This window comes from Tachysurus fulvidraco, chromosome 21, assembly GCF_022655615.1.
Source record: "Tachysurus fulvidraco isolate hzauxx_2018 chromosome 21, HZAU_PFXX_2.0, whole genome shotgun sequence".
NCBI classification, from domain to species: domain Eukaryota; kingdom Metazoa; phylum Chordata; class Actinopteri; order Siluriformes; family Bagridae; genus Tachysurus; species Tachysurus fulvidraco.
The window spans coordinates 5,598,248-5,625,995 of NC_062538.1; the positions used below are offsets into that span (position 1 = coordinate 5,598,248).

Below are 27,748 nucleotides of genomic sequence, written 5' to 3' on the forward strand. Positions count from 1 at the left end.
GTCTGTAATTTGCTCTGATATGAAGAACAGCATAAACACTAGTTCCAAATGAAATGCATATAGTCTTAATTACATTAGGAAGGAAATGATGCAGAAGGAAGTGGAAGCGCCAGGTTTCCCTGAGGAAGAAGACAGCAGCCATATGGCCTAGCGCTCCGTCTCCATGGTTATTACCGAACGACTGAACGACGACCTTGCCCACGATAAGCGCACAGCCGATGAGGTCATCGGTAGTGGGCGGGACGCAGCCGACGATGGGAAAGAAGTAAGCTCATCATAATCAGGGGACAAGGCTAATTGTGTAATCAATTCAAAACGCGGCCCTGTGGCTACGGGCTGAGTTTTCCCTGTATACGCGGTATCTATTGTGGAGCTTAAAGGTCACAGATGTCTAAAACATCTGCAAGTTCAAATGGCATACAGGGCTGCTACACAGAGCAGAAGAATGGAGTCCGGTTTTATGTCTGTAGAACATCTGTTGTGTTGCTAGGACATAAATACTGAGTCTAGGCAGCGATGGTGGTTCGTCCATGGGGAAGACGGATCAGTGGAGAGGACAGTTAATAACAGGGATGCCAGGGTCACATCTTTTACGTCAAATTGGACTAGTTTACAAAAATACTCGGTGGTGCCAAGATGTTGTTTTACAGCATAGAGTCGGAATTAAATCGAATCACTTTCCACACACAAAAATAAACTGCAGGTGCAGACCGTATGTGTGTAAACATGCTGTACATTCAGAGTTTAAACCAGGAAACACCCAGGATCTGGATCTAGATCTGGATCTAGTACTGGACCTCTCCCCTTCACTGTTTTTCTGCACTGTCACTTTAACCCTGGACTTGCACAGCACAGTACCACTTTATACACTTTATACACACCGTACTGCACATGGACACTTTAAGGACAATGATTAAAAACCATACGCATTTATGTATATGTATATAGAATTATTTTTCACTTATATTTTCATATTTTATATAGTTTCTTTTTATATACAGTACTTTACACTCTTTTTTTATTTATCTACCTCCTTTTGGTCATATATATATATATATATCCCTAATTGCATTCCTTATGTTTGAATACCCAACAGATGCAAAAAGCATTTCACTGCATGTCGTACTCTGTTGATTTGATTTGATTTTGATTTGATTTGATTAAAGGACAGAATCATTTCTATTGTAAGATACAATACAATGCCAAAAGTGTGTGGACACCCGCCCATCACCCAGATGTCCTTAATCCATGCCACAGAGCTGGAAGCACTGGGTTGTTTATTTAGTTTTGAAAGTTAACAGATCTGAATTTAGACTCATTCGCTAAACTACACAGAGCGCTGAACTAAAATCCGCCATCTAAGCCAGTTAATATAAGGGCTCGTGTTAGCTTTCTAGCAGTATCTAGTAACTGACAAGCTAACAGGGTGCTAAATGACATAAGTCAATTATTGAACTATATATGTCATTAAATTAAAATCAAGAGTTAGCAAACTAGCTAATAATAAGATATCCTATGCAAATAAAAGAGTAGCCCAATGATATCCTTCCTTCGGTGTTAAAGTTTTTGGCATTTTAGTTTACAGTTTATCTCCACATCCAGTTTATCTACAAAGTTTATTTAATATATTTAATGTCTTCCTATTTAAATCTGTGTAAATATTATATTCAATGTTAATACCTAATTCTGCATTTATGTAATAAAGAATCTGTAGAGACGTGTGTGATAAGTCTATGTCTATGTTTAGAACCAAACTCAGAAATCGCACTTTATCTGCTTTAATATTGATATATTACACCACTGTTGTGTTGTCGAATCTGTTCGATCAAATAGTGTTGATGATTTATTTTGTAACAGCAGCTCGCTTCATGTAAATAAGATGAAGGGGTATAACTTAAAAACTGCAGTGAGAAGATGTTTATTTAGCATTTTATAAAGTGTCCTGTAACTTGATGTTTTCTAGCACAGGAAATTATTCCTGGTAACCAGGACAAGCTGATATATTTTTTTTAGTTAAAAAAAATGGGGTAGAAAATAAATGTCTAGCTGTTTGTGTGCACAATAACAGGAACTTGTTTCATTTGTGTTCCACCTCTTCTCAAATCGAACCATAATGAGATAAATGACATTAAATTAAAATGTTCAGCGATGACAAACAGCAGTGGTGAAAGAAAAGTAATCAAGGTTCAGGTTGTCATAGTAACGCAGTTTGTGTTGGGACACATTCCACCAATGCATTATTGCTTATTTTCCTGAAACGGCACTGCACGTCAGGTTTTATTCCTCACTAAATATACACTTATACACACAGATACTGAAGGATTTATGTTACTGGGTAACAGGTTCATGTCATTAATGTCAATATTGTTGTTTTTGTTTTTTTTAGCACATCAACGGGTAGCTAAATCACAAACAAAAAATTTTGTATTATTTATTATTATTATTATTATTATTATTATTATTATTATTATTATTTTTTTTTTTTTTTTATTTTTTTATTAAAAAATAAATAAATAATCGTATTATTATTTATTCTAAATTCACTTATACTGTGTTATAATCGAACTGTCAGGATCTGGCCCAGACTTTGACGTGTTTTTTTTGGTTTTGTGTTTAATCTGTCTAATTGTCTTCGTTATTTTATTTAACTATCCTGCATTTGGCTCTTTTTATCCACAAAGACATCCCTCTTTCCTGACACTAACAGTATCAGAAAATTTACATATAAATTTAATAGACTACAAAACTTACTGAAATTATATATTTCCTAGTAATAATTACTATAAAAAATATATATAAATTTATATAAATTATATACAATTATTATTTTATTATTCATTTATTTATTAATTATTTTATATTATTTGCACTGTTAGATATTACTTACATTTATTTCATCCTTAAATTTTAAAACTTCAGTAAGTTTTGTAGCCTATATACATTTTGTGTGTGTGTGTATATATATATATATATATATATATATATATATATATATATATATATAATAAAAAATATAATATATGTAGTCTATATAATATAAATATATGAAATATTATAAAATGTATAATAAAATGTATTATTTTATTAGATATTGCATGACCAGAGACCATTACTATACAATAGCATATCTGTAATATTAGTCTTATTATATTATATTATATTATATTATATTATATTATATTATATTATATTATATATTATATTATATTATAATCTTACTGTAATAATAGTCTTCTAAGCTTTTCACATGGAGCTGAGGAGTGCAGACTTGCCAATAGGTTACAGTACATCTCTTCACCAGAGATGGTCAGGCAGAAGATAATATCTGACACAGGTCACTGTCCTCACATACATAAAAGTTAATGGAGTTAAAAAAAACAAGGTTTAGCACTGACACTGGCTTATTATAAAACGACATGAAAGTGTGTGTTTGTAATCTCCGTCTTGACTCGTAGGACAAACGACAGCATGACTGGGGTGTTTCTCACATTTCGTTCAGCGATCTCTCTCACTACAGCACTACATCAATCACAAACATGTTACTATTACTGTAACTCGAGCTATATTTCAGGGCATTGGGAAAAAAACCAAAACAACAACGTAAAAAACAAAAAAAGGAAAAGTCTGTCTTACGCATGTAGTCCCAAGAGAAGATCATTATCTTGAGCAAAGTGCTCCAAATGAAAGCATGCAGATATTTATATTCGGAGCGAGTTCTGGATGTCAGATGATGTAAACAGATGTCAGTCACTGTCTGAGAAAACCAGGAAAAACAATACGCTCCAAACAACAGTAATGAATCTAATAGCGGTGCTGAGCTACACACGTCTTTCTTTCTGTTTCGTGACGCATCAAACAGAGAATGCAAACAAACGCAGTAGCACTTTTCTCTCGAAACCCTTAGAGACGCCAACGTCTCGGGAAAGAACGTGCGAATGTTTTGACATTTAGAGATGAGTTTTTTGGGGGGTTTTTTTAAACGCCCGATGCCGTGAAGCGTGGGGGCTCAAATAGAAGTGTCAGCTTTCCAATTGCATGTATTCATTTAAATAGAAAGAAAGAAAGAAAGAAAGAAAGAAAGAAAGAAAGAAAGAAAGAAAGAAAGAAAGAAAGAAAGAAAGAAATCATTAAACAGCTGTGGAATTCTGGGTAAATATGAATCTACCCACTGCTACTAATGAAGGAAATGAACATAGAAAAGCAACGATGCATAGAAGATGTGGCACAAGTACATTCAAACCCCGACTCCCACTGTGTGTGTGTGTGTGTGTGTGTGTGTGTGTGTGTGTGTGTGTGTACTGTGTGTGTACTGTGTGTACTGTGTGTGTGTATGCTGATAGAGAACGGTCACTCTGGCACTGCCGTCTCTTGCTGTCAGCACCGGGTAACATGTTTTTCTGTTGTTGTTTTTTGTTGTTGTTGTTTTTTTTACCCAGAAGTGCAACACAAATGACATTGGCATTCAGGCACACACCAGGGTTCTGAACGTCTACGGTGCCTTAATGGATCTTCATGATGGCAGTCCGGAGGCGGAGAAGGAGCTGCTGGAAAAATGTCTTTTCTAACAACGGAGTCGTTTTCCATCACAGAGCTAAAATGTGACAGGGTTCCTTCTCTCAAATGCCTTTAAATTCCCTGACAGCTCCCTGACTTTAAACATATTACAATTTCCATCACTCCTCTAAACGCTGCTCCAGTGCCGAAAATCATATGCAGCTCTTTAAGGAATGGCAAAAATAATGATTGTGTCAGCGTGAGGCTGAAACATCTAATGACTCTTAAATATGAAATCAGAGAACGCTCGGAGAGCATCGGTTTTCTCAGCGTGATGGGAGATGGGGCACGATTCTTGTCATTGCGCTCGGTGCATCAGTTCTGCATGGGAAAAGAACACGCAGTGATGGAATCTCATGTAGCTGAGGGAAAGTTTTTGTTGTTGTTTTTGTTTTGGTAAAAAAAAAAAAAATTGAAATTTCTGTAAAATTCCAGGGGGACAAGGTGGCTTAGTGGTTAGCAGGTTTGCCTCACACCTCCAGGGTTGGGGGTTCGATTCCCGCCTCCGCCTTGTGTGTGTGGAGTTTGCATGTTCTCCCCGTGCCTCGGGGGTTTCCTCCAGGTACTCCGGTTTCCTCCCCCGGTCTAAAAACATGCATGGTAAGTTGATTGGCATCTCTGGAAAATTGTCTGTAGTGTGTGAGTGTGTGAGTGAATGAGAGTGTGTGTGTGCCCTGTGATGGGTTGGCACTCCGTCCAGGGTGTATCCTGCCTCGATGCCCGATGACGCCTGAGATAGGCACAGGCTCCCCGTGACCCGAGAAGTTCGGATAAGCGGTAGAAAATGAATGAATGAATGAATGAATGAATGAATGAATGAATGAATGAATGTAAAATTCCAGATGCCCTGAATAGCTCCAGCTTGAACATGTTGGACTTGGAAATCATTTCTCCGTAAAAGAGCTAAACCATTCCAAGTGTTCAATGAAGGGTGACAATTTTGATTAGCAAGGAATCCCAATCAGAAGGAATAGAGGCACAGTGGGTAGCACTGCTGCCTCACAGCTGCGGGTTCAATCCTCATCTCGGGTTACTGTTTGTGTGGAGTTTCTCATGTTCTCCTGGTGTTCCTGTAGGTTTCCTTCCAGGTTCTCCGATTTCCTATCACTATCATGATGGATATGCTAAACTGCCTCTAGGTGTCACGAGTGTGAGCCTGATGGCCTGGTGGTAGACCGGTATCCCATTCAAGCTGAATATCTGGATCACTTCCTGGCCAGGATGAAGAGGTTACTGAAGAATGAATGAAGAAATTAAATCCCACTCAGGATCAAACCCTTATCCACGGAGGCTACAGGCTGCGTCACCATGCCAACATATTCTGGGCTTCAGTCCTAAACTATTGCAGACAGTGGCCCTCTACAGCTTTACTGCTGTTCCTGCAACAACACATGCACAAATGAAAATCTTTATCATCATGACCTGCCTGAAATCTGCCATTTCCAGGCATTAAAAATCTTGAGTCTTATTAGGAAGCTAGTTTCAGAGCACAAGGTCAGTAATGATATACTTCCCCTGGAGCACAGAGGGTTAAGGGTCTCGCTTAAGGGCCCAACAAGTAGCAGCTTGAGCCTGCAATCTTCTGCTCAGTAACCCAGAGCCTTAACCACTGAGTCACCAGTGCCACTAAAGCTAAAGCCACATATATGTATAAAGCACATTTACCAATCCGGACAAAGTCATGCACAGTACAATGGAGCTTATAAACATCTGAATAACGAGGACTTGTCAGTTTTTTCTCCAAATGGAATTTAAAAAGCTAGACAAAAAAAAGCATGAGTATTTCAAATAATACAGTAGAAATGTCCCCAGGAGGAAAACTGAGCTATAAATTCACTTCTGTTTAGATTTCAAGTTATTTACAGGACTTGCATTCATTTGCTGTGTTAAGAATGAAGATCCTCAGAAGAACAGTAAGACTTCTATGTCGAGTGAGCTGGAAGTAAAAAGGTCTCCGATCTCGTCCCGGCGTGCGAAAATGTGTCCAAATCCTCGTTCTAGCTCCAAAAAGTCTACACATGATGGATAGAGACTAGAGAGCAAAAAAAAGGGGTAATTCTCATGCTCTCTGCTTTTAGAAATCTTAAACTGTGTATTCAGCTAAGCATTTCAACTGGAATAATAGGGATCGTACCCAGAGTGTGTGTGTGTGTGTGTGTGTGTGTGTGTGTGTGTGTGTGTGTGTGTGTGTGTGTGTGTGTGTGTGTGTGTGTGTGTGTGTGTGTTGGTTGTCTAAAAAGCTCACTGTTACCTTGCTGAATCCTTTGCCAACTGAAAGCCTAATGTATTCGATTTGTCCTTATGTTCAGTAAGCACACTTATCCCCACACCCAAGAGCCCCAATAACCAACCACCGACACCAATTTACTGTCACATCGCTGCGACCTGGGTCCAGAAACTACACACGGCCCAGGAGTCGGGAAGCTCTGATGTTTACACGATTGTCCTAAAAACCATCAGACCATCCTGTGGCTGAAATCTTGCAAACATCCATTAGAGACAGAAATGTATCTGCATCGGGTTTTTCTCCCTGCAGCATACGGTAACGCTTCAACTTTAAAAAAAACGGTGAATATTTTTCATTAAAATGTCATGTTTATTCACTTTGCCTGTTACCTGCGATGATATCTGAGATGATCGTACTAGGTTTGACAGACAGGGTGGTAGAAATATCTGTCATTTTGTCTCAGGGTCTAAAACCTTTCTAGAAAAGCAGCATTTATTCCACTTTGATCAAGTTGTTGGACGTTCTTATAGTAATTACTAGAATATAATAGGAATAAAATCGGATGATTTCTATATTAGAAAGGAATAAGAAGGTTAAAAGAGCATAAATAAGCCATGTGAAGGCTATGTGATAGTTATGTTAAGCTCCATGTAGTGGCATCAGATCAAATCCTGCTTCATCTGGATGAGTCTCTACATAAAAGAAAGCCCAGACTCCGGTGACTCTAGATGTGGGGTTTCATAGACACAGCTGGAGAAATAATGCCAAACCAGAAGTGCCAGCGGCCTCATTATTGTGCATATGCCAGCTAGTCTCATAGATAAGCTGATAAGGTGACAGCAAACAATGAACAAGTGTCATGAGCGGCGCTGGAGGAGATATCAGTCTTGCATGAAAGAAGCTGCGCTGAAGCTCATACAGCAACCTGGGGTGTGAAGGCCACTGCTCCGCGGTGATGCAGCAGAGAGATGAAACAGGGAGATTCTAGCCCGGAGAAATGGCACATTCTCTTCACGTCATTAGAGCTCCAAGAGTAACCTCCACCACGCAGAACAAGCCGGTGTGGATGTGTGTGCAAATGTGTGTGACTGATTAGAGAGACAGAGGAGCAAGAGAAGCTAGCTGATGCCTCTGAGCTCGAAACAAGACGAGACAAGCAAGACGAGCCTCAGTGGTGAGGATTTCATGCTCCAAATTTTGATGAGTAAATTGTACGGATCAAGAAGGAAGAATCTTAATGGTGGTGAATTAATTTTTTTTTAATGCTGCTGTGAGGAAAGAATACCACGAGTCAATCTAGTCGGCGGTTCGGCGCTCCTGACGTTCACGATGGAAAAGGCGAAAACAGGAATGGATGAATAATCAAATGGACTTACAGTCCAACACCATGAACATGAGTGTGCTCTGCTGTTGAGTGCTTCCTAACCGCTCAGTGCAGAATACCTGTTATTTGTCAATTGGAATAAATAACAGGCAATAATCCAAAACTTCTGTCTGATGCTTTTTACAGTACTTACACAGGTCATAAGGAAAAACTGCAAGCAACTTGGAAAAATAAAACGTTTCCATCTCACATTCTAGAGTCGAATTTCGTTTCCTTCCTTTCCCTCTTCCTCTTCAGTTAGTGCTTTATCCTGACGAATGTGGAGATCATGATAGGGACACTGGGCATGAGTTGGGAAGATCCACTGAATGGGATGCCAGTTCAGACAGATCTGAGCACGTAAAGCTGTATGCAGTGAAAATAAGCGTTAGGTGCCATGAACTGTGCACATGAATACATTCGGAAGTAAGGCGCAGTGAAATTATAGAGTGCAGAGAAATTGCTGCTCGTGCGAGCGGTTCAGTTGTGCGATCACTGAGCACTGAGAAAGAAAGAAAAAAAAAACACTTTCTTTTAAAAGTTCCTTTAAGCGTTTAGACTGGATCCACACCTTCCTCACAAATTAATGGGCGACTCTTGTAATGACTGCTTATTAATATTAGAAGCCTATATTTTGTCACATATACATTACAGCACAGCAAAATTCTTTTCTTTATATATCCCAGCTTTGGAGGTTGGTGGTCAGAGTGAGTGTCAGCCAGGATACAGCGCCCCTGTAGCAGAGAGGGTTAAGGGCCTTGCTCAAGGGCCCAGCAGTAGCAGCGCTGGATCTTAAACGCAGTGCTGGATCTTGAGCCCCGATCCTCCAAGCAACCATCCAGAGCCTTAACCGCTTGAGCTTGAGCCACCACTATTGAGTAATTACTCATTTCTTGTATTCGTACTCAGTAGCATTCAATGCATTCTATGATAAAAACCAAGACTTCCAGGGCAGCAGTAATAAAGAGGAACACAGTAGATGACAAGGACAAGCAGTTCTGTAAATGAGCTCCTTGCAGATTTGAAATGGACTGTCAGCAAGCAGCTTAGGTGACCTTTGGTCTCATGAGAGCTTTGTTTTTAGCCTTATTGATTAACGGCCACTAAGCAGCTTCACCGTACACCAAGGGGCCATAATGTCATCATGAAAGCAAATACAGCCTTAAAGGCCACCGAACATATGCTCACCTACACCTACACACGCATACACAAACACCCACATGATGTTTTCCAAGGACAGGAGTGAGTCACAGCTTATGAGAAATTGTAGAATAGAACGCTGACCTTGGCAGCAACCCTCTCGCCCAAACTGATGACAGGCAACCCGTCAGAAAAGCTCGCAGATCAGAAAGCGTGCACATTTTATTTACTATGCATTAAACATGCAGACGGATGCGAGCGCCGTAACAAGCCGAGCCGCAGGTTTTACAAGCTGCCTCCAGATAGGTAAATATAGAGGGGGATTAGGTGTAAAATCGTTAGCCATGTTCGGTTTGTAAATGAGGCGGATTACACTGCAATCGAGCACCCACGGCGTCTTCAAAAAACAAATCGCATACGTCAGGTGGATGCCTGTGGAGAGGCAAATGGATTGCGCCTTTGTGATATTCACAATCATGATAAGATCCTGCCAACAGAGGGAAGCAGCTGCATACTTCAGAAGAAAAAAAAAATGGAAGTTCAAAATCAGATTATGGTAAATGAGCATGTGTCTGTTTTTCACTGCTGTAGATCTATGGGGACAAGAGAGAGAGATGAAGATGAAGGGAGAGAGCTGGAAGGAAAGAGAGACAGCAAAGACTGATGGGGGGGGAAAGGAAATAAAAGGAGAAAGAAAAATGCAGTATGGCAGCTCTCTTTTTCCTTTCTGTCCCCTAGAACCAAAGCCAGTTCAAGGACATGACATCATGAGATCCGTCTATACAGGTTACTCGAATTAAACCCAACATCGGAACAGTAAAAACTGAGATGTCATTGGCGTTGAATGTGGCATGATTGCCGGTGCCAGATGGGCTGGTTTGAGAATTTCAGAAGCTGTAGATCTCCCGGAATTGTCTTGTACACCAGTCTCAAATGGTCACTTGACTAACTGTCACATTTAACAACAGAGAAAATAGCAAGCAAGACAGCGGGACGATGAAAAAGACCAAGAGGTAATAAAAGTGGGCAAAATCTTTAGAAACGGTCAGTGCACTTCTAACACACTTGTGTAATTTTATTTAAAAAAAAAAAAAAACCTACAGTGTCATTGGCTGTGTTTTAAATAGTCTATAAGCGCCGTGTGCATCGTCCTATCGGTCATCGTTTATTAGGGCAGGAAGGTGGGAGGAAACCAGAAAGTCCAAAGAAAACCCAAATGGATGTAAGAAAAATGTACAAAAGTCCACCCAGACATTAATCCACTTCAGATCCGGTCTGGTCAGCTATATTCATTTTGTTATATCACTAGGTTAAACTCATAGTCATTAATGGTGTCTGGGAAAACATGTGCATTTCTATCTCATTGTGCATTTTAGCCAAAGGCTACCTCTCTACAGTCACTTCTGATCAGTGCAGGAGGAAGCGGCGCTTATGTTTTTGACCTGCATTCATCAAGAAAACTCCCCCACTCTCCAAATAGCTTAGATGGCCTTGTGTGCTGCCTTGTGCGTGACTCTCTACATCAGACGAACAGCTCTGCACCCCTACACTGCTGACATTTTCATTTCCCTTAACTGTTCAACAAAGGGGGAAAAAAATGAAATAGAAACAGTCACATATTAGTTCAAACAGAAGGACAAGTCTAAGTGAAGTCCAGAACCTCATCACACGCACACACACACACACACACACACACACACACACACACACACACACACACACACACACACACACACACACACACACACACACACACACACTCACACGCACACATACACACACACCTGCTCATGCTTCACTGCCTCATCTGTGATACACACAGGCCAAAGCTGCTCTGCCCCTGTAGTGGACCAGAGCAGTGATTAATCGCTACAGCCGTAATCATACCCAAAGGTCTCAGTTTAATTAAAAACAAAGTTCTGCTTTCATTATTCCAGTCAAATTGGATGTTGATAAGGACCTTCTTAACCCCACTCCTCTACTCTTTCCACCACATTCTAATAAAAGATAGACTTTTTTTTTACATTTTTTCTAACAGCTAAATAACGCTATGCCCACATCTTAGCCAGTCCTTAAGAAATACTGGGTTGTAATGTACAATTATTCCACAGCGACGGTGGATTGTCAAATCTAATTGCTCAGAAGGTGCGGCTCTGACAACAGCACCAGCTGCGAGGTTTATATTAATGCATTCGGTCTAAAATGCTCCTGTTTCTATGGTAACAATGTATGACTGGCTAATAATACATACTACTGCTAATATTGAACGGATATTTTAAAAAGCGTCGTTGTATAAGGAATCATTTATTTTTCTAATGATATATGTTTTCTGTAAGAAGTTTAATTGTTGGAAGGAGTCTCCAGTGTCGGTATGTCTGTAGAGAAAGAAAAATGGCCATGAATTAAATTATAATAATTAAATGTAACTATAAATGGTTAAAAATAAATAAATAAATAATGAAAAAAAATAGGAGGTCACGGTTGCTTAGTGGTTAGCACGTTTGCCTCACACCTCCAGGGTTGGGGGTTCGATTCCCGCTTCCGCCTTGTGTGTGTGGAGTTTGCATGTTCTCCCCGTGCCTCGGGGGTTTCCTCCGGGTACTCTGGTTTCCTCCCCCGGTCCAAAGACATGCATGGTAGGTTGATTGGCATATCTGGAAAATTGTCTGTAGTGTGTGAGAGTGTGAGTGAATGAGAGTGTGTGTGTGTGTGCCCTGTGATTGTTTGGCACTCCGTCCAGGGTGTATCCTGCCTCGATGCCCGATGATGCCTGAGATAGGCACAGACTCGCCGAAGTTCGGATAAGCGGTAGAAAATGAACGAATGCAAAAAAAAAAATTAATAAATAATAATAATTGCCATAGGAGACGGGAAATAAACAATTTCTGGACATGCTGATTACAAGCGGAGTATAAACCATTTTAACATTGATCTTTTAAAAAAATATTTTCTGGTCAATTTTACATTTAAAAGTAAATCTTTAAAAGTAAAGCTTTTGTAAATCTAAAAATCCTTCATCACAGAATCTGAGAGTAAAGCAAAAAGTTTCTTTGCATTCTTTTGGAAAGTGTTGAATGAAGCTGCAAAAAATAACAGCATTAGAGTCACTGTGTCTCACATCTGTCTCATCCTGTGAGGTTTATTGTTCAAGTCATTAGAGTACTCAAGCAGAAACTGTCAGCTCTGCTCCTCTTTTCTCTTGTAGTGCAGCCAAATGTCCAAATATGTCATGTACAGTATTCCTATCATCCCCTACTCCCATTTCCCCTCAGCGTATCGCAGTTAAACACGTCTATTTCTCTATCCACACACCAGACAGCTTCATGCACCAGATGAGCTGGACAGGTGAGCCTGAGCACTGTCCAGAGGCTTGTTTGCTCGGTAAACACAGGAGCCGATACTTCAGCACAAACGGCTAATCCACATGTGCGATGGCTCCAGATAGACAAGAGCTATGTGATGGGATGAAGAATTAGGAAGTGCATTAGCTCTGACTGTGTGAATGATCTGGTGTCCGTTTGTCACCCTTCTAAACTATCCATTAACTATCTACACTTAAAGGGGGCAGGTTCAAAATTTCCACTGGATATATTTAACAGAGCATAATTTGCATATTTGAACAGTATACACATTACATACACTAAGTAAATAATAAAAATACAATTCTAATTAATTTAGACTTTTGTTTATGTTTGTCTATTGTTAGTTTAAAAACATACAATTCAAAAATTAGAGGTTACGGCTTTACTATTAATACGATCCAGGCCCTGAGTACAAATATCAACAATCTAAAAAAATAAATAAATGAAAAAAAACAGGAAATGTTTTTAGGTTCTACAGAAATTGTTTATTAACTAAAGAATTGGTAATTGCTTTAATATATTATCACATTCATTTGACTTGGAAACTTTTTTATTTTAAATGTTATTGGTATTCTGACTAAGTAACTCATTATACATTATATTATTTCATAATTTTCACAGCATATTATTTTGATTAACTAAGTTGTTAATACAAGATATTATCGACGAAGTTACTCCTTATTTCAAGATATCTCTTTTTTTACCCAAGTTACTCATTATTTCAATATATTCTCATTTTTTCGACTGTTATTCATTATTTCAAGATATTATCTCATTATTTCGACTGATATTCATTATTTCAAGATATTATCTCATTATTTCGACTGTTAGTCATAATTTCAAGATATTATCTCATTATTTTGACTGTTCATTATTTCAAGATATTATCTCATTATATTGACTGTTCATTATTTCAAGATATTATCTCATTATTTTGATTGTTCTTCATTATTTCAAGATATTATCTCATTATTTTGACTGTTCATTATTTCAAGATATGATCTCATTATTTCGACTGTTCATTATTCCAAGATATTATCTCATTATTTCGACTGTTAGTCATTATTTCAAGATATTATCTCATTATTTTGACTGTTCTTTATTTCAAGATATTATCTTATTATTTTAACTTAGTAACTCGTTATATTTTGATTTTGCTATATTTTGCCAGCATTTGAAGAGGAGACTGTAGAATTCGGACATATTTTACCCTTCTTATATGATGCTGTTAATGTATTAAATATATCATTTGAGTGACATGACATTGTGAAGAGAACTTACACTTGAACCTGTCCTAGGATCCGAACTCAAAGGCATGATTTAACCACCGTTTTCACATCCGGAGTAATAAATCCACAATGAGTGCATGGGTGCAAAGAGTCCATCACACACTCTGTTCAGTAACGACTGTTTAGAAATGTCATTAAAGTAACCGTTATTCAACACTTCAGTTCAGAATTACCCGACAAATGGAATGAGCACTGCTATGAACTTTCACTGTTTAAAATTCACTAAGTAGGCATTTTGACTTCAGGATGGACCTCCACATACATTTTTCTAGCTGTTAGCATACTGAAATACCATCAGGCCAAACTGCAGCCTTGGGTCTCATACCTATTAAGAAAAAAGCTAGTATACTGAAACTCTGGTAGCAGCCCATTAATGTGCTAATCTGCTCTGACTACATACACTTAGAGGGAAAAGTCCTCCTTTAAACCTCCTCTTAATGCAGGCTTTTATTTAAATGTAGCATATTTTCTAGACTATAGGACATTATGCAGTTTGACCAAATATCATTTTTTCATTAGCATAAAAGGCCATTTGTTATTCACTTCTTTTTCAGTGCTGCCTGAATGTTTATCAGCAACAAATACAGTCAAATCTTTCACTTTAATAATTAACACACTTATAAACTAAAACACACAAATTGGTGCAGGAGACAGGCAACGATAAGATGTGCTAACTGAGCAGCACTTGAGAATCTCAGCTTCCTGAGTGGTAATTACAGTTTGGAGAGCTATTCAGATGGATTTTTTCCCCTTGGAGGTCGGGAAACTTCTGAATGCGTCATTAGTCTGTAAGTCCTTCTCTGTAAAACCTTTACCTCAACATTTACAGCTTAAAACAGCAGTTTGGATGTCTGGCGTAGAGTTTATTGCGACTTATTGCAACAAAATTCAGCTTCTGTTTAAATCGATTTTCATACACAGTTAAGTCTATGTGAAGCAAAGAGAAGAATCGGTGCCCATGGAGTTATGTCAACCACGGAGGCAAAAGGTAATGTAGCGGTATTTATATTTATTGAAAATTGTTATATAATTATATAGTATTTGGATTAAACGTACTTTTTTTCTGGTTCTTTACTCGTAAAGCTGCTTTAAGACAAGCTACCTCGTGGATGATGCTATTAAATTGTTCCCAGAGTGGCAGGAAACGCCGCAGCGCCGAACCGAGTTACATGCGTAACCTTGTGTGGTTTTCCGACAGACCGACCTGCGCATGTTCTTACTGCCATTTGTATGGATTGTAAGTTGGTTCTGTTCCTATTACACTGACCAGGAATTTGCATCCACTTCTCTTGAATAATTAGAGGAAAAAAATACATTAAAAAAATTTATTTATAACATATATCCTATAACAAATGGAAAAATTTGAACATTTGAACTGTTCACAGGATATTGTAAAGATACATGACCATTTTTCTATTATCGCCTTTGTTAGAATTTCTTATATTTACACATCACTGTATATATTATAAGGTTTCATGCGTTTGTTTTTAGCCATCTACTTTTTCCTGATTTTTTCCCCCCAAATATTTATTTAAAGAATTTAATTTTAAAGATTTTTAACAAAATATTGGACGGGCATCGGCTGATGCTCGAGTAGGGAGAGTAAAACAAACCATCTTTCTAATCAGCAGATGGAAGAGATTCAATTCATAAAGCTACTAACATGCCTGTTATAAAGGTATACTATTTTTTGTATACTCAAATAAACTTTTTGTGAGGGTATTGATTTTATTTTCTTCGTATGTCCGACACTCTGATGGATTTACGGCCTAGAAATTACAACATCTAAATATAGTTCATAGGTTTAATATATCATAAGATATTGAATGTGAAATGCTGCACATCACAGATCACCTGGGTGAGAAAATGCCCTTTTCTGTGTGTGTGTGTGTGTGTGTGTGTGTGTGTGTGTGTGTGTGTGTGTGTGTGTGTGTGTGTGTGTGTGTGTGTGTGTGTGTGTGTGTGATTTGTGATACTGTGATAACAAAGACTCTGCTGCATGATGTGAATGAGATGAAGAATTAGTATGAAGCCTTTGGACCTATAGCACAAGATTAGAGAGCACGTGAAGTGCACGTGAAAGCGGATCCCGCGGTGACGTATGTAGGACGCTGTACGCACGCGTCCGATCACGTGAGCTTTCAACATTGCTTGTGTTTGACAGCAGAAAAGAATTATGTGCTCCATATAATCAAATTTAATACATAAAAATCTGAATTTTGCCACAAGAGGCAGCTGTAGTGGAACAACACAAACCCCACGGCATGACCAAATGTCTCCAAATGGCTTCACCATAAGATGTCTTATTGCATGTCCAATCGATGCTAATTCCAACCTTGGATTTTTTTTGAGAGCTAATAGTCTCATGTGGAGGCTGATTTTTCTGTTCTCTTAAAAAACAAAGACCAACAAACAAGAAACAAGAAACAAAATAGCACTCTTACCTGATTCGGTAACACCTATAAAACAAGAGAAAGAGAAAGAGAGAGAGAGAGAAAGAGAGAAATTCACAGAGTCAGGAATGTGTCATTGTCTATTTTCCACAAAGCAGGAAAATATCAGGTATTAATTCAGACAAGTTCATATTTTTAGATTACTTTCTCACACGTTTGAAACAATTCCAGTAAGAAATGACGGTGCAATTTGTGACAGAAGGAGGTCATTAAGGCCGGGACATTGCTCTGTGAAGCCTAAATCTTTTTTATGCTGTAAAACAGGGTAGCATTGCGTTCACCTTCATGAGGTTTTTTTGGAGAATTAGTGAGATAAGCTTTGCTGTAAATTCATTCGTGGACTAAAGGTCTGATTCGTTAAGTTAAAACAGCAAACATAAACAACACAGAGATCTACAGGGCATACGTTTACAAACTGATAAAGTGGGACAGCTTTATTACTCTGCACTTAAACACGTCTAGTTTGATACATCCAGTTCTGCTTCTCACAACATTTTCTTTTCTTCTGTTTGCAAACCGCAAATGTAGAAGAGTCGGAGTGTGTAACCGAGACAGGGAATGGGAGAACGTTTACACAGTGTGTTTAAGGAGCCATTACTGTGATTTGTTTTATAAAAAAAATTGCGTGTATTTACATTTTACAAACATTTATAATGTCCATATAATCAAAATGCTGGGTACTATCAGAAATAAAGGGGAAAAAATGGACAGAAATAGAAAATATATTAATATATGAATTACCTTATAAATATACATAAACAAACAAAAAAAAAGATTATTCATTCTTCATCCTGCTTTTCAGTTCACTGCATAAAGAACTGCATAAAGACTCGATTCCCTGAGTCCAGGCTTTGAAAGCTAAGAGTCAACTCCATAAATTCAGAATCGATTCCAGGAACCAAAAAAATGATTTACTTACAAAAAAAAAAAAAAGAAAATTCAGTTATCTATACAGGATATCGATATTTGTTTGTTTGTTCCTTCTTTCTTTCATTCGTTTGTCAGTCTTTGTGTCTTCATTTGCTCCTTCATTCATCTTTCTGTCGTTGTTTGTTCATATCTTTTTTCATCAACCCGTCTTTTTTTTTTTTGGTTTGTTTGTTTCTTTCTTTTTTTTCATTTCTTTAATCATCTGTCTGCCTTTGTTTATCCTTTCCTTCGTTTGTCTTTGTTTGTTTGTTCGTTCACTGTTTGTTTGTTTGTTCATTCCTTTAATAATCTGTTCATGTTAGTTCGTTCGCATTAGCGTTAGTTGAGTAAAACGCTGAACAGATCTTTTGTTTGTGCACATTTTTAAGTACTGAATTTCAGCCAATCGTTTTTACGTCTCAAATAATTGATTAATTGAAGGAAAAAAAAAAGAAAGAAAAAGGGATTTGTCTCTGTCGAATAATAGCAGAGAAATAGAAAGCTCATCTGGCAAACGTTTCAGCACATTAAGCTCTTCAGTGATGCACAGGAGTTTGGAGTAAGCGAGGCCAATTACAGGAAGTCACATTATATAAAGAAGCTACGATTGTGTGCTGAAGCTCAGAATGAAGAAAAGGGAGAAAAAAAAGGACATTGAATTGTAAAACTCCATCTGATAAAATTGCAGCTGTGAATGGCTTTAAAAAAATATATATATATATTTCTGCTCTTCCTATTTCCTTTCTCAGAAACAGCAAAAATCATTTTTCTGAAGATATTTGTTAAATAAAGGGCAATCTTTAGACTTTTAATACCTTTATTTATGATATTTATTTTTGCATTGCCTCTAGAATATCACTTTGTTTTGCACCAAGACTTGATTCCTGAGCAAAGGTTTTTGCTACACTGCCATTGTGCTCTTTATATTATTTTGGTTTTCTTAAAAAAAAAAAATAAATAAAATAAAAAAAAAATTCCTATTAAACATGGACGGTCGAGCTGTAGACAGTGAATAACGGTGGGTATGAAGAAGGGCATTCATAATCTAGTGAGACTAAAATAATCAGTAAATAAAACAGTAAATAATCAGATTCAATATTCTTTTTGTAGTCTAACTACTGCATATGTGATTAAACCAAATCACAGTCATCTGCAGAAGACATTTATTTTGCATTAACGGACCATATTACACCTTTAATCCCACTCCTACCCGATTCTGAAGAAATTCCTTATGTAGATATTTGTGTTGTCATTTGAAGCTAAATAAAATTCAAATTAATATTTTCAATGTGGCAGAGTGAACTCCTTCATGACCAGCACTGTGTGAGCTTACAGAGCCTCGGCTTGCACAGTCGTCTACGGTAAAGACGACTTTTTATTTACTACGAAACATTAGTAGTTGCAGATAAAAGGTCTGGAATTAGCAGATATTTGGACACGGATGAAGGTATTGTTATTTTAGCTCTTTACCACAGTATATAGAGTTGAAAATGAATAATGAGTATGGGGTCAAATTGCAGACTTTTCAGCTTTAATTCTTTAAAGACTTTTAAATTTCACCCCCAAACACATCATGTTCAAGTACTTGGACCATTACATTAGATGCTCAGCTGTCTGATGGCTAGGTGTGTTGTTCCATCATTATTGTTCCACTTTCAAGTAAACGTCTAGAGCTTGTTTTGTATTTAAAATGCTGTTAATGCTTTAGAAATCCAGAGAGCTTTCCCTGCCAGTGAAACAAGTCAGCATTAGGCTGAAGAATTCAAACAATCATCAGTGAGAGAACAAAAACATTAAGTGTGGCCAAATCAACTATGTGGTATGTTATTAAAAAAAGGAAGCGATGATGAGCTCAGGGACACCGAAACACCTTGAGGAAGAGACACACCGAAAGACTGGAGGATCACAGAAAACAAGTGGGTGGATGATTGAAGAATTGTTCCTTGGTTAAGAAACAGACAGCTAGATCAACAAAGACCCCCAAGAGGAAGACATATCTGTGTCAAAGGCAACAATCAAGAGAAGCCTTCTCCAGAGTAAATACAGGGGGATTTCATCATAACATCTAATCCATTTGTAAACCTTAAAACAGGAATACCAGATTTAAGTTCGGTCCCTACATTCTGAGCCAGCATCCGATGGACAGATGAGATCTTGACCAGAATGGTGATGGGAGGAGAAGAGTATGAATGAATTGACCCCATTTGACCCCATTTGAACCAGTTCAGTTGGTAGCCATACAGTACTGTACATTGGGCATGTACAGTACTGTATGGCTACCAACTGAACTGGTTACCTTGTGTATACTAATGAGTTATCAGCTGACCAAATCAGCAGGACAAATTCTGACATTTATAGGAGTATATTATATAATCTAGCCATGGGGGTCACAGTTCAGTGACTTCTGTGCCGGTCCCAAACCCGGATAAATAGAGAGGGTTGCGTCAGGAAGGGCATCCGGCATAAAACATTGCCAAATTTAACCATGGGAATCGTCAGTAGAAGAAGATAGGAGTATATTATATCTGCTCAGATTCAGCCAAATAAAGGCAAGTAATGTTCTGCGATGGTCAAGTCAATCACTTAATCCAAATCCAACTGAGCATGCCGTTCACTTGCTAAAGGCAAAGCTGAAGGCAAAATGCCCCATAAACAAGCAGTGAATGCCTGGCAGAGCATCACCAAGAAAGAAACCCATTTTCAGCCTTGCTTCACTGGCAGTGACAACTCTCTGGACTTGATATAGAGAGTTGCAAACAACTGAACCTAACTCCAGACCTTTTATCTGCTGAAAAAAATAATAGTTGCGATACATGAAAAAGAGGAAAAGGTTTCAGAAACAAATACCCAGGTCACCGTAAACTTAAAATAAAATATTTGCTTTCGATGAAGTGAGTAGCAAAACTAGATGACCTACAACTAGATGTAGTCTAGAGGTAACTACAGTAGAAGATGTGAGTGTTATGAATCCCTGGAGCTTGTGAAGCTGTTGTTGAGAGAAAAGCAGGACCTGGAAGAAGTCCTGGTGATCCAGAGCCATGAACTGTAAAGCTGTTTGTAACAGGATTCTATATAGGACCAGTCAGTTGGATTGGTTTTCTCCATTGGGCATGGTACTTAACTCTTAGCGCCTCACCTAGAGCTGGCTCACTGCCCCTAGCCATGGTCCTTTTCGAGAGCATAGGATTCTATGTTTACTAAGACGATAACCGGATTGCTCCCTTGCAATCTTGCTATATGTTTCTGATGTTTTATTGGTTATCAACTCCAGCAGCTGCTCCATCAGCTCTGTGAGCAAGGAGCAAGCAAGGAGCTTGCAGTTTTAATTAGATTTCAGGATAATGATCAGTTGGGTGACCTACTGTACATTACCGTACTCTTACCCGCAGTGAAAGGAAATCAGTTTTTTCCTGACACTGCTATCGTTAGGATGTGTTATTCGTGCGGCAAGAAAGACAAAACACATCAGTTTATAAATTAGATTTACGGCTTCACTGTTCTAAGTTATAAAATGAAACAAACTGGAAACTGAAACTGAGAAGCTCTAGCCTAATGATGGATAGAGGATATAACATCTATAGCAGAACCTGGGTGGTTTGTCTGCCATGTTCAACTCCAGACTCAGTAGCATCTGAAAATATGTCTGGACCGGTCTTTCTAAGCTGGCATGTCTAACTGATCTGACTGTAAACTAGCTGAGAAGGATTGGATAGTGATGTGCAACCCGTGGCTCCTAAAGCATTCTTTCACACAGCTCTGGTCAGGACAGACTTTCTGCCATGTTGTAAGGCTTTTATTTCAGTTTATTTTTCTCTAAAGGATGACAAAAATAACTGCAGGAGGAATTCCTTCAGGAGCAGGCAGGGATGTGATTAAACAGCTCACAAACATCTATCTACAAGATGCCAAGTTGTATTAAACGGTTTAACAGTCTAAGAAACCACAATAAAACAAAACAAAATGTTTTTTCTCGTGTAGTCTTGTATAAGGCCGTGGAATCGGATTCATGCAGTCGGAAATACACTATAGAGCCAAAAATATTTAAACCCCTGTCCATCACACCTGCTCTATACAGTATAGCTAGTAGTATATGGACACCCAGGTCAGTGGCGTACTGTGTTTAGGTGTTTAAGCCACACACATTTCTAACAGCATAAAATCAAGCACATTGACAAACATTAGCAGTACAAATGGGTCATTCTAAGGAGTTCAGGAACCTGGCATCTTTGCAAAAAAGTCAGACCTCTGCAGTGCTAGATCTGCTCCAATACACTGTATGTGCTATTAACAGTACTATATTATTGATCTATGTGCAGAATAACCACAGCTCAGCCATGAAGCAGTAGACCATGCAAATTCACAGCATGGGACTTCCGAGCACCGATGCACATACTGTAGGGTGTAAAAATCACTTATCTTCCATTGCGTTTCTCACCACAGAGTTGCAGACTGTCTCTGGAAGCAAAATCCAAACAAGAACTGTGCAACAAGAGAAAATGGGATTCCATGGTCGAGCTGCTGCACACAAACCTGAGATCTCTACGCGCCTTGCCAAGCGTTGGCTGGAATGATGTGAAGCGCTGCCACTGGACTCAGCAGTGGAAACATGTCTTCTGGACTGATGAATCACACTTCACTATTTGGCAGTTTGAAGAATCTGGGTTTGGCGTATGCCAGGAGAACACTATCTACAGGAATGTATAGTGCCAACTATGAAAATTTTGGTAGAGGAGATGCGGTGAAAGCCTAATTATTTTCTCTCTCTCTCTCTCTCTCTCTCTCTCTCTCTCTCTCTCTCTCTCTCTCTCTCTCTCTCTCTCTCTCTCTCTCTCTCTCTCTCTCTCTCTCTCTCTCTCTCTCTCTCTCTCTCTCTCTCTCTCTCTCTCTCTCTCTCTCTCTGTCTCTCATGCTCCCAGTGTTCTGAGTTACCTGGTCCATCCTCATGCTGTACTCATGGTTGGAGTCTTATCTTGGTGGTGTATTCTGTTAAGATAGATCAGCATGCACAGCCCATGACCCATGGGACATTTGTTGATAGAAGCACTTGGAGACTATCACGCTGTCTTCGAAGTGCCATTGCGTTTGGTCATTTTTGTGCCGGAAGGATTTAGTTTTAAGTCTGTAATGAACTCAGAAATGATGCTGACCTGTTAGTTCCACAGCTTGGTTGCTTAATTCCACTCGATACAAACTGTTGTAGAAAAGACGTTATTTACATTGACATCATTTACTGTCCAGTGTAGCTCAAACGATGAGATTCACTTATGTATGAGTCTGGTTCTTCTCAAGGTTTCTTCCTCATATCACCTAGGGGAGTTTTTCCTTGCCACCGTCACCTCAGTCTTGTTTATTAGGGATAAATGTTAGAGATCAATATGAAATTAATATGATATGATTCTATTATTCTGCTGCTTTGACACAATGTGAACTATTAAAAGTGCAATACAAATAAACGTAATTAAATTGAATAGATAATAGTCTGGGGCTGTTTAACAGGATCTGTGCCCATTAGGTCTAGTGAAGAGTAATGTTAATGCTATAGTAAAGTTAATTGCATTATCTCAGCAGTTTGGGAAAGGTCATTTCCTGTTATAGTATGACTGTTTCCCCTATGCCCTAAAAAAAGGCAATTAAGGCATTGCTTGACTCCAAAGGCCTGCATGAGCCTTGACCTCAATCCAGCTAAAGCCCTTTTGGATAAATTAAAATGTTGATTGAGAGCCAGACCTTCTCATCCAACATCGGTGCCTGATCTCCCAAACGTTCTTTTGACTGAATGAGCACAAATTGCACAGACGGACTCCGAAATCATTTAGAAAGCCTTCCCAGAAAAGTGAAGTCTGTTCTAGCCTCCGTAGTAATTGCCCAGGGTTTTGAAATAAGATGTGTGATGGGCAGGTGTCCACATACTTTTGACCGTAGAGTCCACCAAACCTGTCCACCAGGTACATCAGTCAGACGGCCAGACGGTAATATTTAATTCATCACTCAAGAGAACACGTTTGAGTCCAACGGCAACACTTTACACCACTCCTACTGACACTTAGCATTGTGCACAGAGATGTTAGGCCTGTGTGTGCAGCTGCTTGGCCATGGAAACTGACTTCATGAAGCTCCTTGGCACACATCTTGTGCTGATATTGCTTTCATATGCAGTCTCAAACTCTGTAGTTAGTAATACAACAGAGGATAGGTGATTTTACGCGCTATGCACTTCAGCACTCTGTGGCCCTGCTCTGTGAGTTTGTGTGGTCTACAGCTTAGTGGCTAAGCTGTTGTTGTTTCTAGACGCTTCCATAACAGCACTTACAGTTAACCGGGGGCAGATCTAGCACAGCAGACATCTCACAAACTGATTCTCACATAACATTTAAAGTTACTGACGCTCGTCAAAAGGCACCGTATGACTATGTGCTCGATTTTACGCAAACGTTAGCGATGTTTATGGCTAAAAAACTCGATCTCTATGTACTTGAGTCAATACAATGTATTTTCTGACTAACAAAGAACACGTATTGCTTTATTTTCCATTTTTTTTCTCATCAAGCTAATAAAATCCAGGGCTTTCCTACTCTATACAAAAGCTAACATTAAGCAGATCGATTGGACCGTATTGATTAGAATGACATGAAAGTAAAATTAAACACAGCAATAGAATACTGTTTGTGTTTGTGGGGTAGATTTCAATTAGTTCACAAAGCTAACGGGTTTCTTGCACCCAGCATCACGTATATGTTTATGAGATCAGATTGGACCAGCCAGCAAGCTCACCCAATCACTAGAGATGCCACTGATATGATATCCAGCTAATTCTAGCGGGAAAAAAACAACAACAACAAAAAAAACAACTGGTGGATCAAATCTCAGAGAACTAAATGATAAATTTAATAAGAACAGGTAAAAAAATAGGAATTGGATGTTTTTAAGGAATCTAATTGTATTTTTTGTTTAAAACTGTGAAGAGTATATATATATATATATATATATATATATATATATATATATATATATATATATATATATATATACACACACACACACACACACACGCTAGTTCAATAAACGAGTGTTTTCCAAGGTGCTACCTCACATTTTTTTTACTGTATGCTACTTTAGGGGCAAGTCATGGCCTTTAGGGGCAAGTCGTGGCCTTTAGGGGCAAGTCGTGGCCTTTAGGGGCAAGTCGTGGCCTTTAGGGGCAAGTTGTGGCCTTTAGGGGCAAGTTGTGGCCTAATGGTTAGAGAGTCTGACTCGCAATCTTAAGGTTGTTGGTTCGAGTCTCGGGCCGGTCACAACTGAGGTGCACTTGAGCAAGGCACCGAACCCCCCAACTGCTCCCCGGGCACCGCAGCATAAATGGCTGCCCACTGCTCCGAGTGTGTGTTCACGGTGTGTGTGTGCACTTTGGATGGATTAAACGCAGAGAACTAATTCTGAGTATGGGTCACCGTACTTAGCCGTATGTCATGTCACGTCACTTATGAAGCTGGAATGTTCTGGCATATATTCCGGCTTACTTTAAGTCTCATCTTAAGTGACCCTTTAACTCGTTATTGAAAAGTTATACATCCAGTGAGTCATGTAACGTAGAGATGTTAATAATCACGGACAAACAGGAAGCTAACTGAACCGGAGTTCTCCTCATGCCCACGATGCCATGACCATGACGATCTATTGTTACTCTGTATATAGCCATGGCACCGTTTACACACCTTTCAGCTCTGTCTTTTTTCAATAATCAATAGTGAGAAATCTTGTGAAAAATGAAAGAGAATTACCACAGCTAGGGCTAAAGAGGATGCTCTTATAGATCTCATTAGACACATCTCAATCCTCATGCTTCTCTAATTTGTGTCTGAGGCAGATGTATGATTTGATGATTTGTTCGATGTCTGGCTCCACCGTAAACATTTGTGTCTGGGGTTAGGCACGGCGAGGACTGTGGATCCCTGCGATAGGATGTGCGAGCCCTGGGTTCAAGCTGTAATTGCGATGCCATGTTGCCATGGCAAAAGCGCAAAAGGCAGAAGCAGACCTGATAATAGTGACTGAGCTTCTGATATCAGACAGAAAAGGCTTTCAGATAAAACAGGGTTTGATATTAAAAAGAAAATATTTATATGAATGTCTGGGGAAAATATTTATACGAAAGCATTTCTCTCATTTCTGCCTTTGTCTGTCTCAGCTTTTAATAAGTTTAAGAGTATAACTCAATGGAAATGCTACTGATACAAACGGACACGTTTATTTTTATTTCTGGAAAAGAATTTAAATGGTCAATAATGCAAATTTGCTTTTATTTAAATAGTGATCTAGAAATAGTACACAAAATTGAATATTTAATATGCTTCGCGCTTCCTTTCTATTCTTCCAAATGCTAAAACATTCTGCTGATTTCGAGGTTTACGTTAGACGTTTTTCACTTTTAGAACCCACTCTATGTACCTGGGGCATGTGGAAATAGCTTTATTTTGGGCATCAGCTATAACAGCTCTTTTTATTTAGTTTTGTTTGGTCAGTAGCTTTCCCCACTGTTCTGTCACTCACACAAACGTCCAGTTACTGTATGATGCTGTGGGTAAACCCATGGGATGTCTTAAACATGTCTAAAACTGGCTACCTTTTTATTTTTTTTATTTTTCCCATATTTAAGGAAGCCTGGGAAAAACCCACTGGATGTCACTGTTTTATGAAATTAGGAATTATAAATATATTAACAACATGACAAATAACAGAATGAAAACGCTTAGTCTCTGCGGCGTGACGGGTGTTTATATCTCAAACACTCCACAACATGGAGAACTCCATCACACTGCTAGGTTGTTGCTTTAAGCAAAGGGTTTACAGTACACCGATGCCTCAAATGTTTCAGATACCCTCTTTACCCCATAGCAAACCCAATTTAAACTAATTGGACTATACATTTTTAATCACTGTGTTGGTTAAACTGGCTTCCTACACGACAGAATATTTTCAGGAAACTAAAACCAAAGCAGCAGGTTACTGCAAAGTCTTATCGCAAAACAATACACACACACACACACACACACACACACACACACACACACACACACACACACACACACACACACACACACACACACACACATACACACACACACATTCGTATGCAAAAGTTTAGGAACCCCTGACAATTTCCATGAAATTTTATAATTTTTTAAATATTTGGGTGTTTGGATAAATAAAGTAATATTTCAGTAGTGAAATGAGGTTTATTGGATTAACAGAAAATGCACAATGTGTATCCAAACGGAATTAGACAGGTGCATAAATTTGGGCACCCTAACAGAAAAATCACATCAATATTTAGTAGAGCCTCCTTTAGCAGAAATAACAATAACCTCTAGATGCTTCCTATAGCCTGTAATGAGTGTCTGGATTCTGGATGAATGTATTTTGGACCATTCCTCCTTACAAAACATCTCCAGTTCAGTTAGGTTTGATGGTTGCCGAGCACGAACAGCCTGCTTCAAATCACCCCACAGATGTTCAATGATATTCAGGTCTGGGGACTGGGATGGCCATTCCACAACATTGTACTTGTTCCTCTGCATAAATGCCTGAGTAGATTTTGAGCAGTGTTTTGGGTCGTTGTCTTGTTGAAATATCCAGCCCCGGCATAACAATATTATTCTCAAGAATCTGCTGATTGAGTGGAATCCATGCAACCCTCAACTTTAACCAGATTCCCGGCACTGGCCACACAGCCCCACGGCATGAAGGAACCTCCACCAAATTTTACTGTGGGTAGCAAGTGTTTTTCTTGTAATGCTGTGTTATTTTGCCACCATGCACAACGCCCCTTGTTATGACCAAATAACTCAATCTTTGTTTCATCACTCCACAGCACCTTATTCCAAAATGAAGCTGGCTTGTCCAAATGTGAGTTTGCAGACCTCAAGCGACTCCGTTTGTGGCGTGTGTGCAGAAAAGGCTTCTTTCGCATCACTCTCCTATACAGCTTCACCTTGTATAAAGTGCGCTGAATTGTTGAACGATGCACAGTGACACCATCTGCAGCAAGCTGATGTTGTAGGTCTTTGGAGGAGGTCTGTGGGCTGTTTTTAACCGTTCTCAAAATCAGTGACCTGCCACTTCTGGCCTTAACAAGAACTGTGCCTGTGGTCTTCCATTTCCTCACTATGTTGCTCACAGTGGACACTGACAGCTTATATCTCTGCGATAACTTTTTGTAGCCTTCCCATAAACCATAATGTTGAACAATCTTCATTTTCAGGTCATTTGGGCGTTGTTTTGAGTCCTTCATGTTGCCACTCTTCAGAAGAGAGTCAAAGTGAACAACAACTTGCGATTGGCCACATTATAAATACCTTTTCTCATGATTGGATTCACCTGTCTATAAAGTTCAAGGCTTAATGAGCTTACCAAACCAATTGTGTGTTCCAATTAATCAGTGCTAAGTACTATAG

The 27,748-nt window shown here is 38.8% G+C and overlaps 1 protein-coding gene across 4 annotated transcripts in view; it reads right to left on the bottom strand.

The window, feature by feature from the left end:
- The window catches only part of nrxn2a (neurexin 2a), a 367,204-nt gene that overhangs the window by 230,380 nt on the left and 109,076 nt on the right, over positions 1 to 27,748 (bottom strand). For all 4 annotated transcript variants that reach the window (XM_047805716.1, XM_047805715.1, XM_047805717.1 and 1 more), the window contains one exon: positions 16,380 to 16,394. In XM_047805716.1, the coding sequence (XP_047661672.1) occupies positions 16,380 to 16,394 (15 nt within the window). The remainder of the gene's footprint in view (positions 1 to 16,379; positions 16,395 to 27,748) is intronic.